General features: G+C 45.9%; 1 protein-coding gene across 1 annotated transcript in view; it reads left to right on the top strand.

Annotated features, from left to right (window-relative positions):
- Window positions 1–228: 228 nt before the first annotated feature.
- Window positions 229–15629, top strand: part of ACO2 (aconitase 2) — a 49092-nt gene continuing 33691 nt past the window's right edge. The window contains exon 1 of the mRNA XM_027540666.1: window positions 229–324. Coding sequence (XP_027396467.1) covers window positions 289–324 — 36 coding nt within the window. The 5' untranslated portion in view covers window positions 229–288. The remainder of the gene's footprint in view (window positions 325–15629) is intronic.

Below are 15629 nucleotides of genomic sequence, written 5' to 3'. Positions count from 1 at the left end.
AATGGAAGAAGCAAATTTCAAAGTGCAAAGTTGAAGTGTGCACTTCGATAAGACATCTCTGTGCCCCGTATTTACTTCCTTAAGTGTTTTTATATAGTTTTTTCCTCTCCCCTTTCGAGTCCTCACACGGGAACTCCGCCCAAGGCGCTCGCAGGAGTAGGCGCCTCGACGGAGGCCCAGCCTTCACGAGGTCGCGTTTCTCTTCAGGCCACGCCCACATCCCGAAGGCTTTAAATACTCTGAGTGGTACGTCACTTTCAAGCGACCTCATCTTTGTCAGTGCACAAAATGGCGCCTTACAGCCTACTGGTGTCCCGGCTGCAGGTGAGCGAACTGAGGGCCCCCTGGGTTCGCGGGGGCGGGGTGCCTCCTCCTGTGCTTGCGGCTGTGGGCGAGGCAAGACGAGGCAGGCCCGACCTCCGGCCGGCTTTTCGTGTACCTGTCCCTGTCGCGGGCCCAGCACCCACGCTCGCTCCTCCGGCGCCCGAGGTCAAGGCGTCCCTGGCTCTGTCAGCTCTCTCTGCTCTGTCCCCGCCCAGCTGGAAGCTTGGGTCTTAGAAGCAGCATCTAGGTGAAGAGTGGAGTCACCTCTTTCTCGTTTTCGTGGACCTCACTTTCTACCCCATAGAGTTTCGTTTTCTGTTCCTCAAGGTGAGGACAAGGTGACTGGGGGGGCGCGGTGGTTGTTGAGCTCGCTAGGCCCAGAACCCGAAGGCCTCACTTCTCATCTCTCAGCGGCGGAGACTCGCTAGCCAAGTGCATCAGTCGTTGTCAAACCCGAAGTCTGGAGGAAAAAAACTATATTCGATCTTGAGGGAATCCTGCAGAACATAACAGCCAAGAGTTCTAGGGGACCTTCCGTCCCCAGCTGTAGTAATTAGTAATGATAACAGTAGTCTCTCACCTTTGCACAGATTGCAAGACCATTCCTCGTCATATCACTTAATTTATATGATCATTTGGTAGGATGATTATTCTCATTTGATAGGTGATGAAACTGCTAGGTAAAAGTTCCTGCTCTCTCTTGAGTGTTACCCAAGTGCTGTGGCCTCAGCATCTGCCCTACTACCCCGCTGTTCGTGTCACCCTGCCCTCAGAACTTTTTGAACCAGAGTGTGATCCTGGAGCTGATGTTTGTATTTGTGAGAGTACCAGAACGAAGTATATTGAGCCCACTTTCGTTGCTTTTCAATTACTAGATGGGAAGGTAAAAGAATCAACAGTTTGACCTTGACAATCCTGTTATGAACCATCTAGAAAATTGACTGTGACTGCCAGATGGCTTTTTCAGTCTTAACTTGACAATCCTAGGAAGGTGGTGTTACACACAAAGGTTCAATGTCAAGCGTGTATTTTAATAAAAATAAAGGAAGCAAGCATTTGTGGACATTTATGCAACTTTTTACATTTAACCTGTGCATCTACTTTGGATCAAGTAGCCAACTATACTTACAGGTTTGAAGAAGGTAAGGTACTGTACCCTCAAAAAGTTTTGTGTTACCAGAAGTTATTTATTAAGTCATATTGCTTAAATTTAAACCATTTAAAGTGAAGTCATCATTTATCTTATTTATACTTATGGGGTCTCAGTTCTGGCAGAAACAGGGGATTTGGCCTAATTAATTCTCTCTTTAGATGCTTTGATTCTCCAGGTTAGCAATGTGGAATAGTTGTTTCTTCTTGATCCTACTGTCACATGATCTAGTGAAGTTATACAAGGTTATTTGATAAGGTAAATTATTAGATTTATTGAGCTTGGAAGAGACAACTGATATCACAGTATTTTTTAACCGAAAAAGAATCATGGAAAGCATGAGCATTAGACATGCATAGGAAGAGAGCTGGACTCTTCCAAGTTAACCCATATGCTAACCCATCCAAGTGACCTTGAACTTGGAAACGGAATCCCAATTTCTTCATCTGTCATTTGGAAATTGTGTTCATTGAAAAACATTTATCGAGTACTTGGTGATCAGCTTCCATTCATATTGTTATAATAATTGTTACAAAGCAATGAGCAAGAATGTATTTGTTTATGATCATCATGTCGTCCAGCTTCCTCTTTTATAGACAGACACTCCAAGACCTTGAGACTGCATTTAGCTAAGATGAATGAGCAGCATTATACCACACTGTCTGCTAATAGCCAGGCTGTCTTAAGTAATGGCCAGCTTCCACTGTTGTCTAAAAACTTTGTAAATTTACCTCTTTTATGTTCAGCTACATTTGAGAAGTGATGGTACTACCTTAGTTGTTGTGTGACAGAACCCTGTCCATGCACTCAGTTTATTTACCACATATTAACTGAGTACCCTCTGCTTCCTCTGGATACAACGAGAAGCAGAAAGAGCAGATAATTCTGTTCTCATGGAACTTCCACTTATTCTAACGTATTCTGCTGCAGAGGATCTTGGAGATCTTTCTCAGCTGAAGTATTTTGGGCAGACCTTGATTGAACCTTGACTGGACCAAAGGTGATGGCAATTACTACTACCACTAAGAGCAGCTAACATTGAACTTAACTGTGTGCCAGTAGCCTCGCATGACCCTGTGAGATATTGCAGATTTATTAGCCCTGTCTTATAGATGAAGAAATAGGAGTAGAGCAGAAACACAGTGTAATGGCTGAGAGCATAGATTCTGGCATCCAATGTCTTACTTTAATGCTGACTCTGATATGCACTAGCTGTGGCTTTGGGCAAGTTACTTCACCTCTCTGTGCCTGTTTCCTCACCTGTAAGATAGGGATAATAGTATATCTGACTTATCTAGTAATCGTAGTTGCAAAGTACTTAGAACCCTTGTCGTCGTGTCCTGAAGTCGCTCAGTCGTGTCTGACTCTTTGCGACCCCATGGACTGTAGCCCACCAGGCTCCTCCCTCCATGGGATTCTCCAGGCAATAGTACTGGAGTGGGTTGTCATTTACTTCTCCAGGGGATCTTCCCAACCCAGGGATCAAACCCAGGTCTCCTGCATTCCAGGCGGACACTTTAACCTCTGAGCCACCAGGGAAGCCCACTTAGAACCCTGCTTCCATCTAAAAGAGCTATATAAGTGTTTGTTCATTAAATTAAAATAAACTTGTCTAGGGCCTTATCACTAGTTGTTAGTGGATGTGGTTTGAATCTGGTACTTTCTGACTCACAAGCCTGAGGTCCCAGCACCTGCACCATACCACTGCTTCCCTTTGCCATCAACACTCAGCCTGTCACCCAGGGCACCATTAATGGTCCATAACCAGAGAACAGTGCTCCACAAAGTGTTGTGTCATTTGATACCTGCTACCAGGTAGGAAGATAGAAATAAAGTGAAGAAAATGGAGGTGAAGTTTTTGAAAAACCGTATCTACTCTCCAGTTTTTAAAATGAACTTTCAGGGACTTCCTTGGTGGTCCAATGGCTGGGACTCCATGCTCCCAATGCAGGGACCCTGAGTTCAATACCTGGTCTGGGAACTAGATCCCACACTGCAACTAAGATTCGGCACACCCAAATAAATAAATATTAAAAAATAAAATAAAATTAACTTTCATGTAAATGACCATGGATAGAAAATAAAAGGGGTTGGACACTTCCAGATACATTTTAGGTCTTTGGTTTTGCCTTGAGATACCGGGATGCTGAGTTCTTACCATGTGACCTTGCGGAAGTTATGTAACTTCTTGCATATAAATCTGAAGAGTCTGTTAACTACAAAGAAATCAGACACATTTGCAAATGTTAAAAGTGCCTCTGTAAAGTGCCACATTAAAAAAAAAATCTTGCTTTGAATTGGGAAATAGATCATTCTGGTTCCCTATTCACTGTGGTACCTTCTCAGGTGACCAGTAGTTAGTTGTTGGTTTGAATTAAGTGAATGAATGAACAGATGAGTAAACTTCCAATCTGAAATTTGGGCAGAGTGAGTATGAGGATGAGGGGAGTACACCATTGCCTTTTGAACAGCCTGTTCCTAAAACGTTTATTGAACGCTTAACTATGTCCCTATCTCTCTTCTAGACACTGAGAGAGTAATAATCAACAGGAATAGTGGAGCTTGTATTGTAGTTCTGGGGAGACAAACAAGTGGACAAGAAAATTTAGCTGTGAAGTAAGACAACGAAGATAAGGATAGTGTGGTCGAGAGAGTAGAGGTGAGGATGTGGCATAGCTTTTGACTGGAGTGGTTGGGGAAGGCTTCTCAGAAGAGGTAGCATTTGAACTGGTACTTAAATGATAAGACAACCCTTCAGGATTTGGGGAAGGGCCCAAAGTAGGAGGGGAAGGAGCAGTATGTGCAAAGCACCTGAGATGGGTCTGAGGATAAGAAATAAGGCCAGTGTGGCTGAGGTGATGCGAGGGAGGGCTGAGCAAGTGGCAGGAGCCAGGGTCCTGTTGGATCTGGTAAGGAAATTGGGTTTTACTCCAAGTGTAATGAAAATCCACTGGAAGATTTTAAATGGTGAAGTGATAGGATTTGATTTGTAATTGAGAGGGATCATTCAGGCTGTATGTGTCTTCATCAGCCCTGGTGTTCTTTGACACCCCTTGTTTTCCCAGCATGTAGTTTGGAAGGCAGTGGTGGGCTCTGCGCCCCTCAGCATGTAGAAGGGGAAGGACTGCAGGGCAGCTGCATTGGGTGAGGGGGGCAGGGGGGAATTGGATGAAATTTGTCAAAAGGTGCAAAGTTTTATAGTTAGGACTAAGTACTAGGGATGTAATGTACCTGGTAAATATAATTAATACTACTGTATGTTACATATGAAAGTTGCCAAGAGAGTAAATTCTAAGAGTTCTCATCACAAAGAAAAAAGATATTTTTCCACTTATTTGATTTTGTGTCTAAATGAGGTTGATGGATGTTCACTAAACTTAATGTGGTAATTATTTCATCGTGTAAGTAAAATCATTATGCTGTACACCTTAAAACCTACACAGCTATGTCAATTATATCAATAAAACCAAGAGAAAACAATTTTTTAAACAAAAATAAAACGAGAAAAGGCAGCACATGGGATACCAGGAATCTCAGGAGGCTCCTCTAAGCCCTTCTCACCACGTGGCTTCAAGCGAGGCCTCAGCCCTCTAGCGCTCTGGTTACACATCTGCAGAATGGGACAGTTCATAGCTACCTTCCAGTTGAGAAGGCTCCTGAAGACCTAGTAATGTTTGGAAAGCTCTTTAAACACATGGTCTTCCCTGGTGGTTCAAATGGTAAAGAATCCACCTGCAATGCAAGAGACCCAGGTTCGATCCTTGGGTCAGGATGATCCCCGGGAGAAGGAAATGGCAACCCACTCCTGTATTCCTGCCTGGAGAATTCTGTGGACAGAGGAGTCAGGTAGACTATAGTCCATTTTTAGAATGGTGCTGAAGACCTGGTAACATTTGGAAGGTTCTTTAAACTCTATGGACTATAAAAATGTGTGAATAGTTTCTAATGTTATTTTAAAAATAGACCTTTTCTAATATTGAGACAAAGGACAGATTTTTTTTTTTTTCTTAAACTATTCTAGAATGAACCTGTGGAAGCTCTTCTTTATTTAGTGGATCCGAAAAGGCAGGGAGAATGATTTTTTCTTGGATTCATTGTGCAAAGCTTGGGTCAAAGGAAAAGGCAGCAACGTTGCTGTGTGGCCCTGGGAAAAAGAGCTAAGTTCTGGAGCCTCAGTTTCTTCATCTATAAAATGGACACTGTACCTTCTGTCTCTGGACGATTGTGAGTATTAGGTGGGACTGTGTGTATAAAGTGGGGGAAATCTGACACAGGATATATGGGCACTTGGTGAGAGTTAGTCTGTGTCTCCACCCCTCCAGATGGTCTACAGCCTCCATTGCCCAGCGTTTATCTTCAACTCATATGTTTAAAGAGAGTCTTGGGACTTCCTTGGCGGTCCAGTGGTCAAGACTCTGTGCTTTCACTGCTCTGGGCCCGTGTTCCATCCCTGGTCCGGGAACTAAGATCCTGCACGCTGTGTGGTACCGCCTGAAAAATAAAAAAGAGTGGCTCTAGTGAAGCTGCTTGTTCCTTCTGTAATGGCCGTGGATACTGGGTGTGTAGTGCTAGTGCAGGAATACCTTTTGGGTACGGCTCTAAGAGAGTTGGGAGAAGAGGAGCAAATGAACCCATGGCTTCCTGTTTTTTAATTTTCTAAGTTGAAGGCCAGCATTGAGAAGGCAAGCTCTAGAATAACATTTGCAGTATTTCCATCAATAAATACGAGGTTCCTTGGGGAATTTAGGCCCAGTTAGGAGCATTTCTGCTTTCACCCTGCAGTACTTGAGACAGTTTCTCAGTGGGAGCTTTAATTCTGTGGCCGGTTGTGGGGGGACCAGAGAGGCCTCAGGAGCTCCTTCAGCCTACACTTCAGTGCTCTGTTGCTGGGCACTTCACCTTCAGCTAGACATTGCTGTTACTGTTGTCACTGCTCACTGAGAGAACTACAGAACTTATTTAAAAGGCCCGGCCTGTGAAAGAGCTTCTGTGCTGGTGAGGAAGAAACCACATCTTGGTAACTGTAATACATTGCGCTGAAGCGAGGAGGGGAGGGGGTGTGCTGGGTGGAGCTAAGTCCAGGCCGCCCGCCCTACTTGCATGAGTGATGGCATGCTCGGTCTGCCCCACCGCACCCTTGGCGTTCAGAAGATACCCATACTGAGCTGTCAGCCCTGCTGTACTCGTCACTGAACTAGGTCTTGTTGGACAAGCGCTGCCTCACTTGACCTTCACAACAACCTAAGATGTAGGTGTCGTTAGCCTTGCAGAGTTTCAGAAATTAACTAGTTTTAAATCTTTGTATGTGGCCAAGGAAAGGAGGGCTGGAGAAGTGAAACAGTTAAACAGACCCCAGTTGGTTAAATGGCCTGCCCAAGGTCACGACTAGTATGCAGCTGCCTCAGATTTTGACTGCAGGCTTGTTTGACTGCAGAACTCAGGGTTTTTACCCTTTGGTCAAACTGTTTTCCTAGAGGACTCCCCTGAGTATAGCAAGTAGAAACTGGATCTCTGGAGAGTAGGCTAGATGGAGGGGACACAGTTCGGTTGGCTCCATGTCCTGTTGGGATGTGGAGATGTTTGAGGCCATGGTTGCCTTCTGCCCCAAATACCAGCAGAGCTTGAGAGGGAGGGCCCAGAGCTGTGGGTCAGCCTCACAGGCTGCCTGTCGAGCTTTCGGAGGAAGCTATTGCCTCAGGATGGGCGGTGGGGGCCAGACCAGGGCTCAGAATTTATATGCAGTTCATGGTGTGCCTGGAGTCTGCTTCAGACACCAGCAAAGGAGAATTAGGCAGATGAGTGAGTCTATCAACTGACTTCTTAAAGGAACCCCTACTGCCTTGGACCCCATTTAGAGGCTGTGTCTTGGATAGAATGGCTCCCTGCCCCCTTCCCAAGCCTCTGAAAAGGACTGCATCACTTTTGTGCCTGCCTGTTGCATAGCAACCAAGCTCACTGATTGCCTAGGGACAGGAGGGAGTTGTTATAGCTTGGGAGTCTTAGGAGGGTTGCCAGACATTCTTCTGCCAGGAGTGGGAGACAGTTTTTAGAAGCAGGAGAGATGTGGAGAGATCACCCTTCTTGAGGAAGCAGAGATGTGGAGAGATCACGCTTCTTAAGGAAGGTGCTGACTGACGTGCATTCCTGCATTGCTCACCTAGACAGAGCCTCACCTGAGGCTTCCCTGCCAGGAAGAGCTGGTTGCTAAGAGCTGTGAGGCTAAAAGCCATTGAGGGTTATGGTCAGAGGAACCAGGAGTCTTTCCCTTCCTGAGACCTTGAGGTCATCTTGCTGGTGAAATGGGTGGCCTCACGCGGTAGTGTGTTCCCCACTGCCAGAAAGGGTCTCCCAGGCATTCAGGGGCAGAATGAGTGGATAGATGAGACCTTTTCAATTCTGAGATGTGCTGTCCTGGTGCTTGGGACCTGCTCTGGGGCTGGGAGGGACCTGCTTTGACAGCTGGGAGCGGGCAGAGGGCATGGTCGGAAACAGCAGCTCATGGTTCTTTCTCAACATGTAGGTAGGAGGTATGTGAGAGGCAGCATCTCCTCCCAGGAGAAATGATGAACAGCAGCTTACATTTATTGAATGCCTGCCAGGAACCCAGCTGCCGAGCTCTGTGTTTTCCATATATTTTTTCCTTAAAGAAGACTACGTTTAAAACTCTCTTTCCTTCTCCCAGTTCCTGTTCACAGAGGCAACCACTGATAGGAATTTTGTATTTTCATTCCACACTTTTTTTTTCCCCTCTATGTTTACAAACAATACATTGTTTCTGGGCTTACCAGGTGGTGCTAGTGGTAAAGCCTCCGCCTGTCAGTGCAGGAGATATGAGAGACGTGGGTTCAATTCCTGGGTCAGGAAGATCCCCTGGAGGAGGGCACGGCAACCCACTCCAGTATTCTTTCCTGGAGAATCCCATGGACAGCGGAGCCTGGTGGGCTACAGTCCGTAGGGTTGCAAAGAGACAGACGTGAGGGAAGCGACTTAGCACACACATTGTTTCTAATCCTCACAAAATCTCTACTGTTTTACACCAGTTCTACAGAAAAGGAAACAGAGGCTCAGAGAAGTGAAGACTCTGGTCTGAGGTCCCAGAGCTGGGGGAGCTGAGGTTCTGGGCCAGGCCCCTCCAGCTCTAGAGCGGATGCCTTCCCTGTGGCTAGACACGGGCTGCAGTGTTGCTGCAGTGAGACTTGACAGGCCAGAATGGGGCCGGCGACTTCCCTGTCTCTTGGTGAAGCAGCTGCCTTCAGAGACCAGGCTGCTCCAGGATCCCGGCCAGTTTGGACAGCTCAGCCACCTTCTCCTCCGCTTGCTCTGAGCTGTAGCGCCCTCTGACACATGGTTCTCTGAGGCAGCGCTGGTGTGTGGCGTGCTTCAGAGTGTGGACGGAGGTCAGACTGGCCCAGCCAGCCTGCCCCATGCTTTGGCTCTGTGAACAGGCACGGAGGCTCAACACAGCCTCTGCCAGAGACACTCACAACTTGAATTGGAAAGCAAGATGAGGAGCCTGTGTTCAAATCATGGTTCTGCCTTCATCCATCTCATCATCCAGCACTGGTGTCCTGGACTCTATGTCCTAAACTCTGAGTCTGTCGTGGTGACCAAATGAGACAAGTCTTCTGCCCTTGTAGAGCTTACATTTTAGTGCAGTTTACTTTCTCACCTGTCGGAGTCTGTTTTCTCTTTAAAACAGAAGACACAATGACCTGACACTCCTACTTGGCCCAGTTGTTGGGAAGGTGACCTAAGATAACCTTTGTGGTCCTGCCTCACAGTTCTGTTGGTTTTGTTTCATTTTATTTCTTACCTGATTCCCTGGCGGGTCCACTTTGGTTATAGTCCTTCCTTCAGAGTTTGTTCTGTGTCAGTTAAGCACAAGATCAGGAGAGCCTCCCTCGCCCCTGGGAGCCCTGGAGATTCATATCCCAGCCAGCAGAGGAGAGGGCACGGTCAGACCAAGAAGCCAGATTCCACCAGAGACACTGAGCCCCCATGGAGGACTGAGCCCACCTGGCTGCCGGGCCTGAGCAGAGGTTGGGAGACACTCTGTAAGCATGGTGAGAAGGGCACGGCTCAGCAGGTTCCCAGCCATGTGACCTTGGGCAGGCCACTTGCTGTCACTGAACCTCTGCATCTTCAGGGCATTTAGGGAGGCTGAGCTCTGTCCAGCAAGGGTTAGAAGAGACACTGCCCTGGAGCAGTGGGTCAGCTGTTGCTGTTTACTCCAAAACAGATCTGAGGGCTTTATGGTCACCCTGAGGGGAGACTCCCACCCAAGTGGATGGAGTTTTGTAGCAAGGAAACACTAGAGTGCTTAGAATGGAGAAGACACAGTCATGGTTTTCAGTGATTTGAAGGGCTGAAGCGTGGAGGAGTGACTAAGCTCATTTGATCTGGTTCCAAAGGACAGGGCTAGGAAGTGTGTCGGTGACTGGGCTGGCTGCTTTCACATGGGTGCTCTCCTTCAATAACCCCTGCAGCGTTAGAGGGGTTCAACAAAACCACGCAGCCTTACGCCACTTGTCGGGGACAGAGCTGGGATTTGAGCCCCGGTTTCCGTTGCCTGATAGGAAGGAGGTGGGTTTCAGTTCAGCGTGGGAAGCATTGGTTGTTAACAGCTGTCTAGTAGTGGAATAGGCTTTCTGTAAGCATATGAGCTCCCTAGAATAATCATGTTGAATCCAGGCTCTGTAGAGGTTGCTGAAGAGGTTTTCTGCCTTGAGGCTGCCCTCGACTTCCTAGTTCCTGAGAAAATGGAGGCTGAGGGCTTAGTAGAAGTATCTGTTCTAGATAAGGGCCTGGTACTTACTCATGAGAATTTCACATGGCCTGGGACTTGGACTCCAAGTATGGGGAAAAAATTTTCCCATTTCCTAATTGTTGTGACATCTGAGTGGATGGCCAGTGGATGATCACTGGAATGACCATGGGGCCAGGTTGAACCAAGCATTATGTTTTACTTTTGGATTGAGAAAACAAAGACAAAACCCCAATAAGTTTTTAATATGCCCAAGTCATCTTCCTTCTTTAAATGATACTACTGATCTAGACTACTTATCCTCCAGCCACAATAAGACTCAGTAATAGCTATTTTTAAGGTAGAATTAATTTCTTACCTTTTTTCCCCCTTATTTATAAAGATACCTATTTAGGAAGCTTGGAAAATACAGAAGTATAAAGAATACCGTAAAAATTACCTATAATTATTCATAATACCCAGAGATAACCCACCCCACCCAGAGATAACTACTGTTAACGTTTTGATAGATTTCCTTGTAAAGTTTCTGAAGTTTTGTAATCAAAAATGTTTAATAATAATGTATTTATAATTTATATTTCTTTAGACTTTCTTCTGATTCTAAAATTTATGTACGGTGTTAAAGGTTCAGATTACCTAAATACAAAAAACTGTCCATAATTTCACCCTCCAGGGATTTTGATGTTATTTGATTTCTTTAATTCATTTGTGTCCAACTCAGTACTTAAAGTTGCCAGGGTTCACTTGGCACTTGGAGGTTTCAGTGTTTAGGCTTAGAGCCAGGCTGCCTTTGAATGTTGGCGTATCTGCAAGACCTTGGGTGAGTTACTGTCCTCCTCCAGCCCTCAAGTTCCTCGTCTGTTAAGTGGGGCCCATATACATTAGGGCTGTTCATGCACATAACCCTTACTGCTGCTACTGGTAATTATTATTGTTGCCATTGTCTTTGCTTAGACATTTCAGCTCTGACACCTGTTCAGTTTGGGTTCAGTGGGTACCCTGGTGCTAGGGGCTGTGAGGAGATGTGGATTCAGCGTGGACTGGTGTTTAGTGCCCTTCTGGGAATCACCGAGTATTGAATTCCACAGGGTACCTGGCATCAGGCCAGGGAGTCTGGTCGAGGGGTGGTGGTGGTAGGTATTTCTGGATGATCTTCAAGGAGTTATAAGATTTTCTAAATTTTTTCCAAGAAACATGTCCTACTTTTTTAAATGGGAGGAAAAACTCTAGTAAAAGCTATTTAATAAATAGCCTTCCGTCTCTCCCAGCGTCAGGGTCTTTTCCAGTGAGTCAGCTCATCACATCAGGTGGCCAAGTATTGGAGCTTCAGCTTCTGCAGTCGACCTTCCAATGAATATTCAAGGTTGATTTCCTTTAGGATTGACTAGCTTGATCTCTTGTCCAAGGGACTCTCCTAAGAGTCTTATCCAGCACCACAATTCGAAAGCATCAGTTCTTCATGGTCTAACTCTCACATCTGTACGTGACTGCTACCCCAATAAAAACTTCAAAAAAGAAAACTGGGTTCGAAGGTGAACCCTTGGCTTGACAGTGCACAGCTAGTAAATGGAGGAGCTGGGCCTTTGAGCTGTATCTAAGTTCTTTTCACGGGGTAAGTAAGCCGCAGGTCTTAATTGAGCCTCCTCGGCCCTGCTGGGTGTCTGGCCTGACCTTCTGCCACCTCCTGCTTGTCTTTTGCCTCTCGCCATTCTGAGTGGTTTCTAGCTCCTCCTCGCTTCGCTTGACGATTCTGTATCATCGTACATACTGACTGTCCTCCGAGTGCCTTGCAAACCCTTGTTTATCCTCCACGGCCCTGCTCAGTGCAGGCTTGCCCGGGGAGAGTTCACTGTTCCCTCTGCTATACTCCTGCCCCTGTGTGTGTTTCCTCCTTCCTGCAGGTCACAGTGGGTGCACTGACATGCTGATTGTGGCCAGGCTACATAAGTGTAGGGACTGTCTTACTCTTCTTGGTATCTGTGTCCTACTGACTGGCACAGGATAGATGCTCAAGTGTGAAAATACAAATGTGCTCATGGGAGGTAGGTAGGTTACATGATAAGCCACTGTCAACCTGTTCTGCTTTGGCCCCCCTTGAGTGCATTATCTACATGGCAGCCACAATGACTTTTTATTTTTTTAAGGCAGATATAATCCTGCTTCAGTGGCTTCCCGTTACTTTTAGGATCAAGTTAAACGTTTAACATGTTGTACTGTAAAGTCCACACATACTTATAAGAAGAGATCAAGGCCTGGCTGCTTGATCAGTAAAGGTGCAGTGAACCCCTTTCATATTCAGACAGTTCATTACTTAAGATACAGAATGAGGAGAAGAACAAGCTGAAGGTGCCAGGTCCCTGGGCTCTAGTCGCATACACTGAAAAGGGCCGCACTGGAACGCAAGGAACTGAGCACTGAACCGACAGTCGTGGCGGCCCTGGCACCACTGAACGGCTCTGTATTCTGCAGTTCTAGTCCAAAGAGTCCAGGGCAGAAAGCTCTATACCTCATCAGAATCTGGGAGGCGAGGAGAAACTGTCTCATGACTGCCTCCCAGGGAGGTAAGGAGTCAGGTGGGAGAAGACTTCACAGCTCCTTTAGAAGCCTTCTGTCCTCTGGTGTTCCGAGATGTTTCACCAGGTATTCCACCAAGACACAGACAAGCTTTAGTTCAGGGTTGCTGGGGGCTTTTCTCATAGATCTCCAAGGTCCTTTACAGTACCTGGCTCCACTTTACCTCTTAGCTCTATTTTCTGACATTTCCACTGCCCTTTGCTCACTTTGCTCCAGCCAAGCTGGCTTTCTCTTTTTTCAACCACCAAGTGCTTCCCTGCCAAGGGGAATTTGCACCTGCTGTTCTCTCTGCCTGCCAGGTTCCCCGAATTCCTTCTCCTAAACCACACTTTGTTTGCTTGACTAGCTCCTAGTCATGTTTCAGTTCTCAGATGAAAGATCACTGTCTTGGAAAAAGCCTTTCCCCCACCTAGATTGGGTTCTCCAGCTTTATGCTGTTAGAGTGTTGTAGCTGCATCACCTTTCTTTCACAGTGCTTGGATCATTGCTTCCATGGTCTCATGAGTGGTATCTGACTTGGTATCTGTCTTCTCCACCAAACTGTAAGCTCGCCAGTGGGAGGGACTATGTCTTATCTTGTTTATCTTATTAATCCAAGCACCATAGCAAAGTCTTGTGCTTGTGCTTAGTCGCTTCAGTCGTGTCTGACTCTTTGCAACGCCATGGACTGTAGCCCACTGGGCTCCTCTGTCCATGGGGATTCTCCAGGCAAGAATATTGGAGTGGGTTGCCATGCCCTTCTTCAGGGGATCTTCCCAACCCAGGGATCAAACGCAGGTCTCCTGCATTGCAGGCGTCTTCTTTACTGTTTGAGCCACCAGGGAAGCCCAGCCCAAAGTCTGAGGCTGTATATACGTGTTTAATGAATTAGTACTACTTCAGTTTTAATTAGGGAGGTAGTATGGTAGAAAAAGTAATAACTTGTGAATTAAGTGACTTGAGTTCTGCTCCAAACTGCTGGATGTTTTTGTTTGTTTGTTTTGCTGTGCCATGCAGTACGTAGGATCTTAATTCCCCAATCAGGGATCAGACTTGCACCTCCTACATTAGAAGTTGAAGTCTTAACTACTGGACTGCCAGGGAAATCCCCAAACTGCTATAAACTAGGTATGTGTGACCTGGGACACTCTTCATCTATCAAGTGAATAAAAGATACTTGGTGATCTGGGGTCACCTTGGGTTCTGATAATCTGCTTCCACATGGACCATTTATTGGCCTAGTTCTAGAGGGAAGGGACCCAAAATGAGAATCCAGCTGCCTACTTGACCTCTCCACTTGGGGGTCAGACAGGCAGACTCCCAGGCTCACCCCAAGCCAGCTCTTCCTGTTACCTTCCCGATTTCAGTGTATAACAGCTCCATTTTTCCAGTTATTCAGGCCCAAAACCTCAGTGGTATTATTGACTTTGCTGTCATGCTTTCTTGGCCAGTTTGTGAGCAGATCCTATCGTTGGAATGTCACCTTCTCACTGAAGCCCTTCCTAACTATCCTCCTTTGAATTGCACCTCTCCCCACTTCCCTGGTTCACTCTCCCATTGCTTCTGCTTCCTTCTCTCTTATGATACTTATTAATATATGACTGAGATTTTACTTGTGTCTCTGTCTCTACTTGACTGTCTCCCCTCCTCCCTTAACCTCCCGGAATGTCAGTCCCAAGAGGGCAGGGAGTACTGAAACATTTTATTCATTGTTGTATCCTCAGTGCCTGGAACAGTGCCTGGCACCCATAATCACTCTAACTGGTTTGACAGATGGGCAGAATGGGTAAACAGATGGTAAGCTTTGGTGGTAGGAGGGAGGGGAGACAGGGAGAATGACAGTGAAGATAGATGTTTTTCACCAGCGTCAACCCTGTTTATCATTTCTCAAATTTCTGGCTGCTGCTGAGATAATAGGGGTAATATTAAAACCTAGCTTTTTCCTCCTCCTTGTATCTTACTTCTCCGGTGTCCCCCAAAGACAGTTTTGTTCTGGGAAAGTTGCATGATAGGGGGCACCAAAGTGTATACATGGAATTGAAGGGATCAACCTAAGGTTACAGGTTTTAAATTTTTTAAAGTAAGGACACCAAAACAACAGCAAACCAAACCAAAAAGCCCATCAAATCACCCTCTACTGTCGCCATTATTTCTTTAAAGGACCTTTTTAACATCAAAGATACGGGAAGGGTCAACAAGGGACGTGTTTAAGTGTAATAAATTTGACTGAAAAAATAAACAACTTGCTCCGTCGTCTTCATTTATCCCATTTTCCTGGTGGATGTTTGTGTGTGGACAGGCACCAAGTGGGTGGGTTGAGGTGGGGGCCACTGGTGCAGGAGGTACAATGCTGCAGAGAGCCTGGGGATGCAAACGCCTGTGGTGGCAGCTCCTCGTTGTTTGGCTTTGATGTTTGTAAGTAACGTTTTAAAAATTTGAGTTACCATTTGCATACAACTTTCTAATAGTTTCTGATAGTTTCATGTATACAACATGATTATAGGTATGTGTGTATTGCAAAATGATGACCGTAGTAAGTCTCGTTGACATCCATCGGCATAACTTGATATTTTTAATTGAAAGGGGTCCCCAACCTCAGAGATCTAATGCCTGATGATCTGAGGTGGAACTGATGTAATAATAATAGAAATAAAGTTCACAATAAATGTAATGCATTTGAGTCATCCCTAAACTATCCTGTGGAAAAATTGTCTTCCACGAACCTGTCTCTGGTGCCAAAAAGGCTGCATTAAGGAAGTGTTTTCAAACTGCCTATATTGACCTGTTACTGGATCATGAAATTAATGGGGTGCAAGTTACTTTCAAAAAAATAATACA

This window comes from Bos indicus x Bos taurus, chromosome 5 (assembly GCF_003369695.1).
Source record: "Bos indicus x Bos taurus breed Angus x Brahman F1 hybrid chromosome 5, Bos_hybrid_MaternalHap_v2.0, whole genome shotgun sequence".
NCBI lineage: Eukaryota > Metazoa > Chordata > Mammalia > Artiodactyla > Bovidae > Bos > Bos indicus x Bos taurus.
This window is presented reverse-complemented; position numbering and strand designations above follow the sequence as displayed.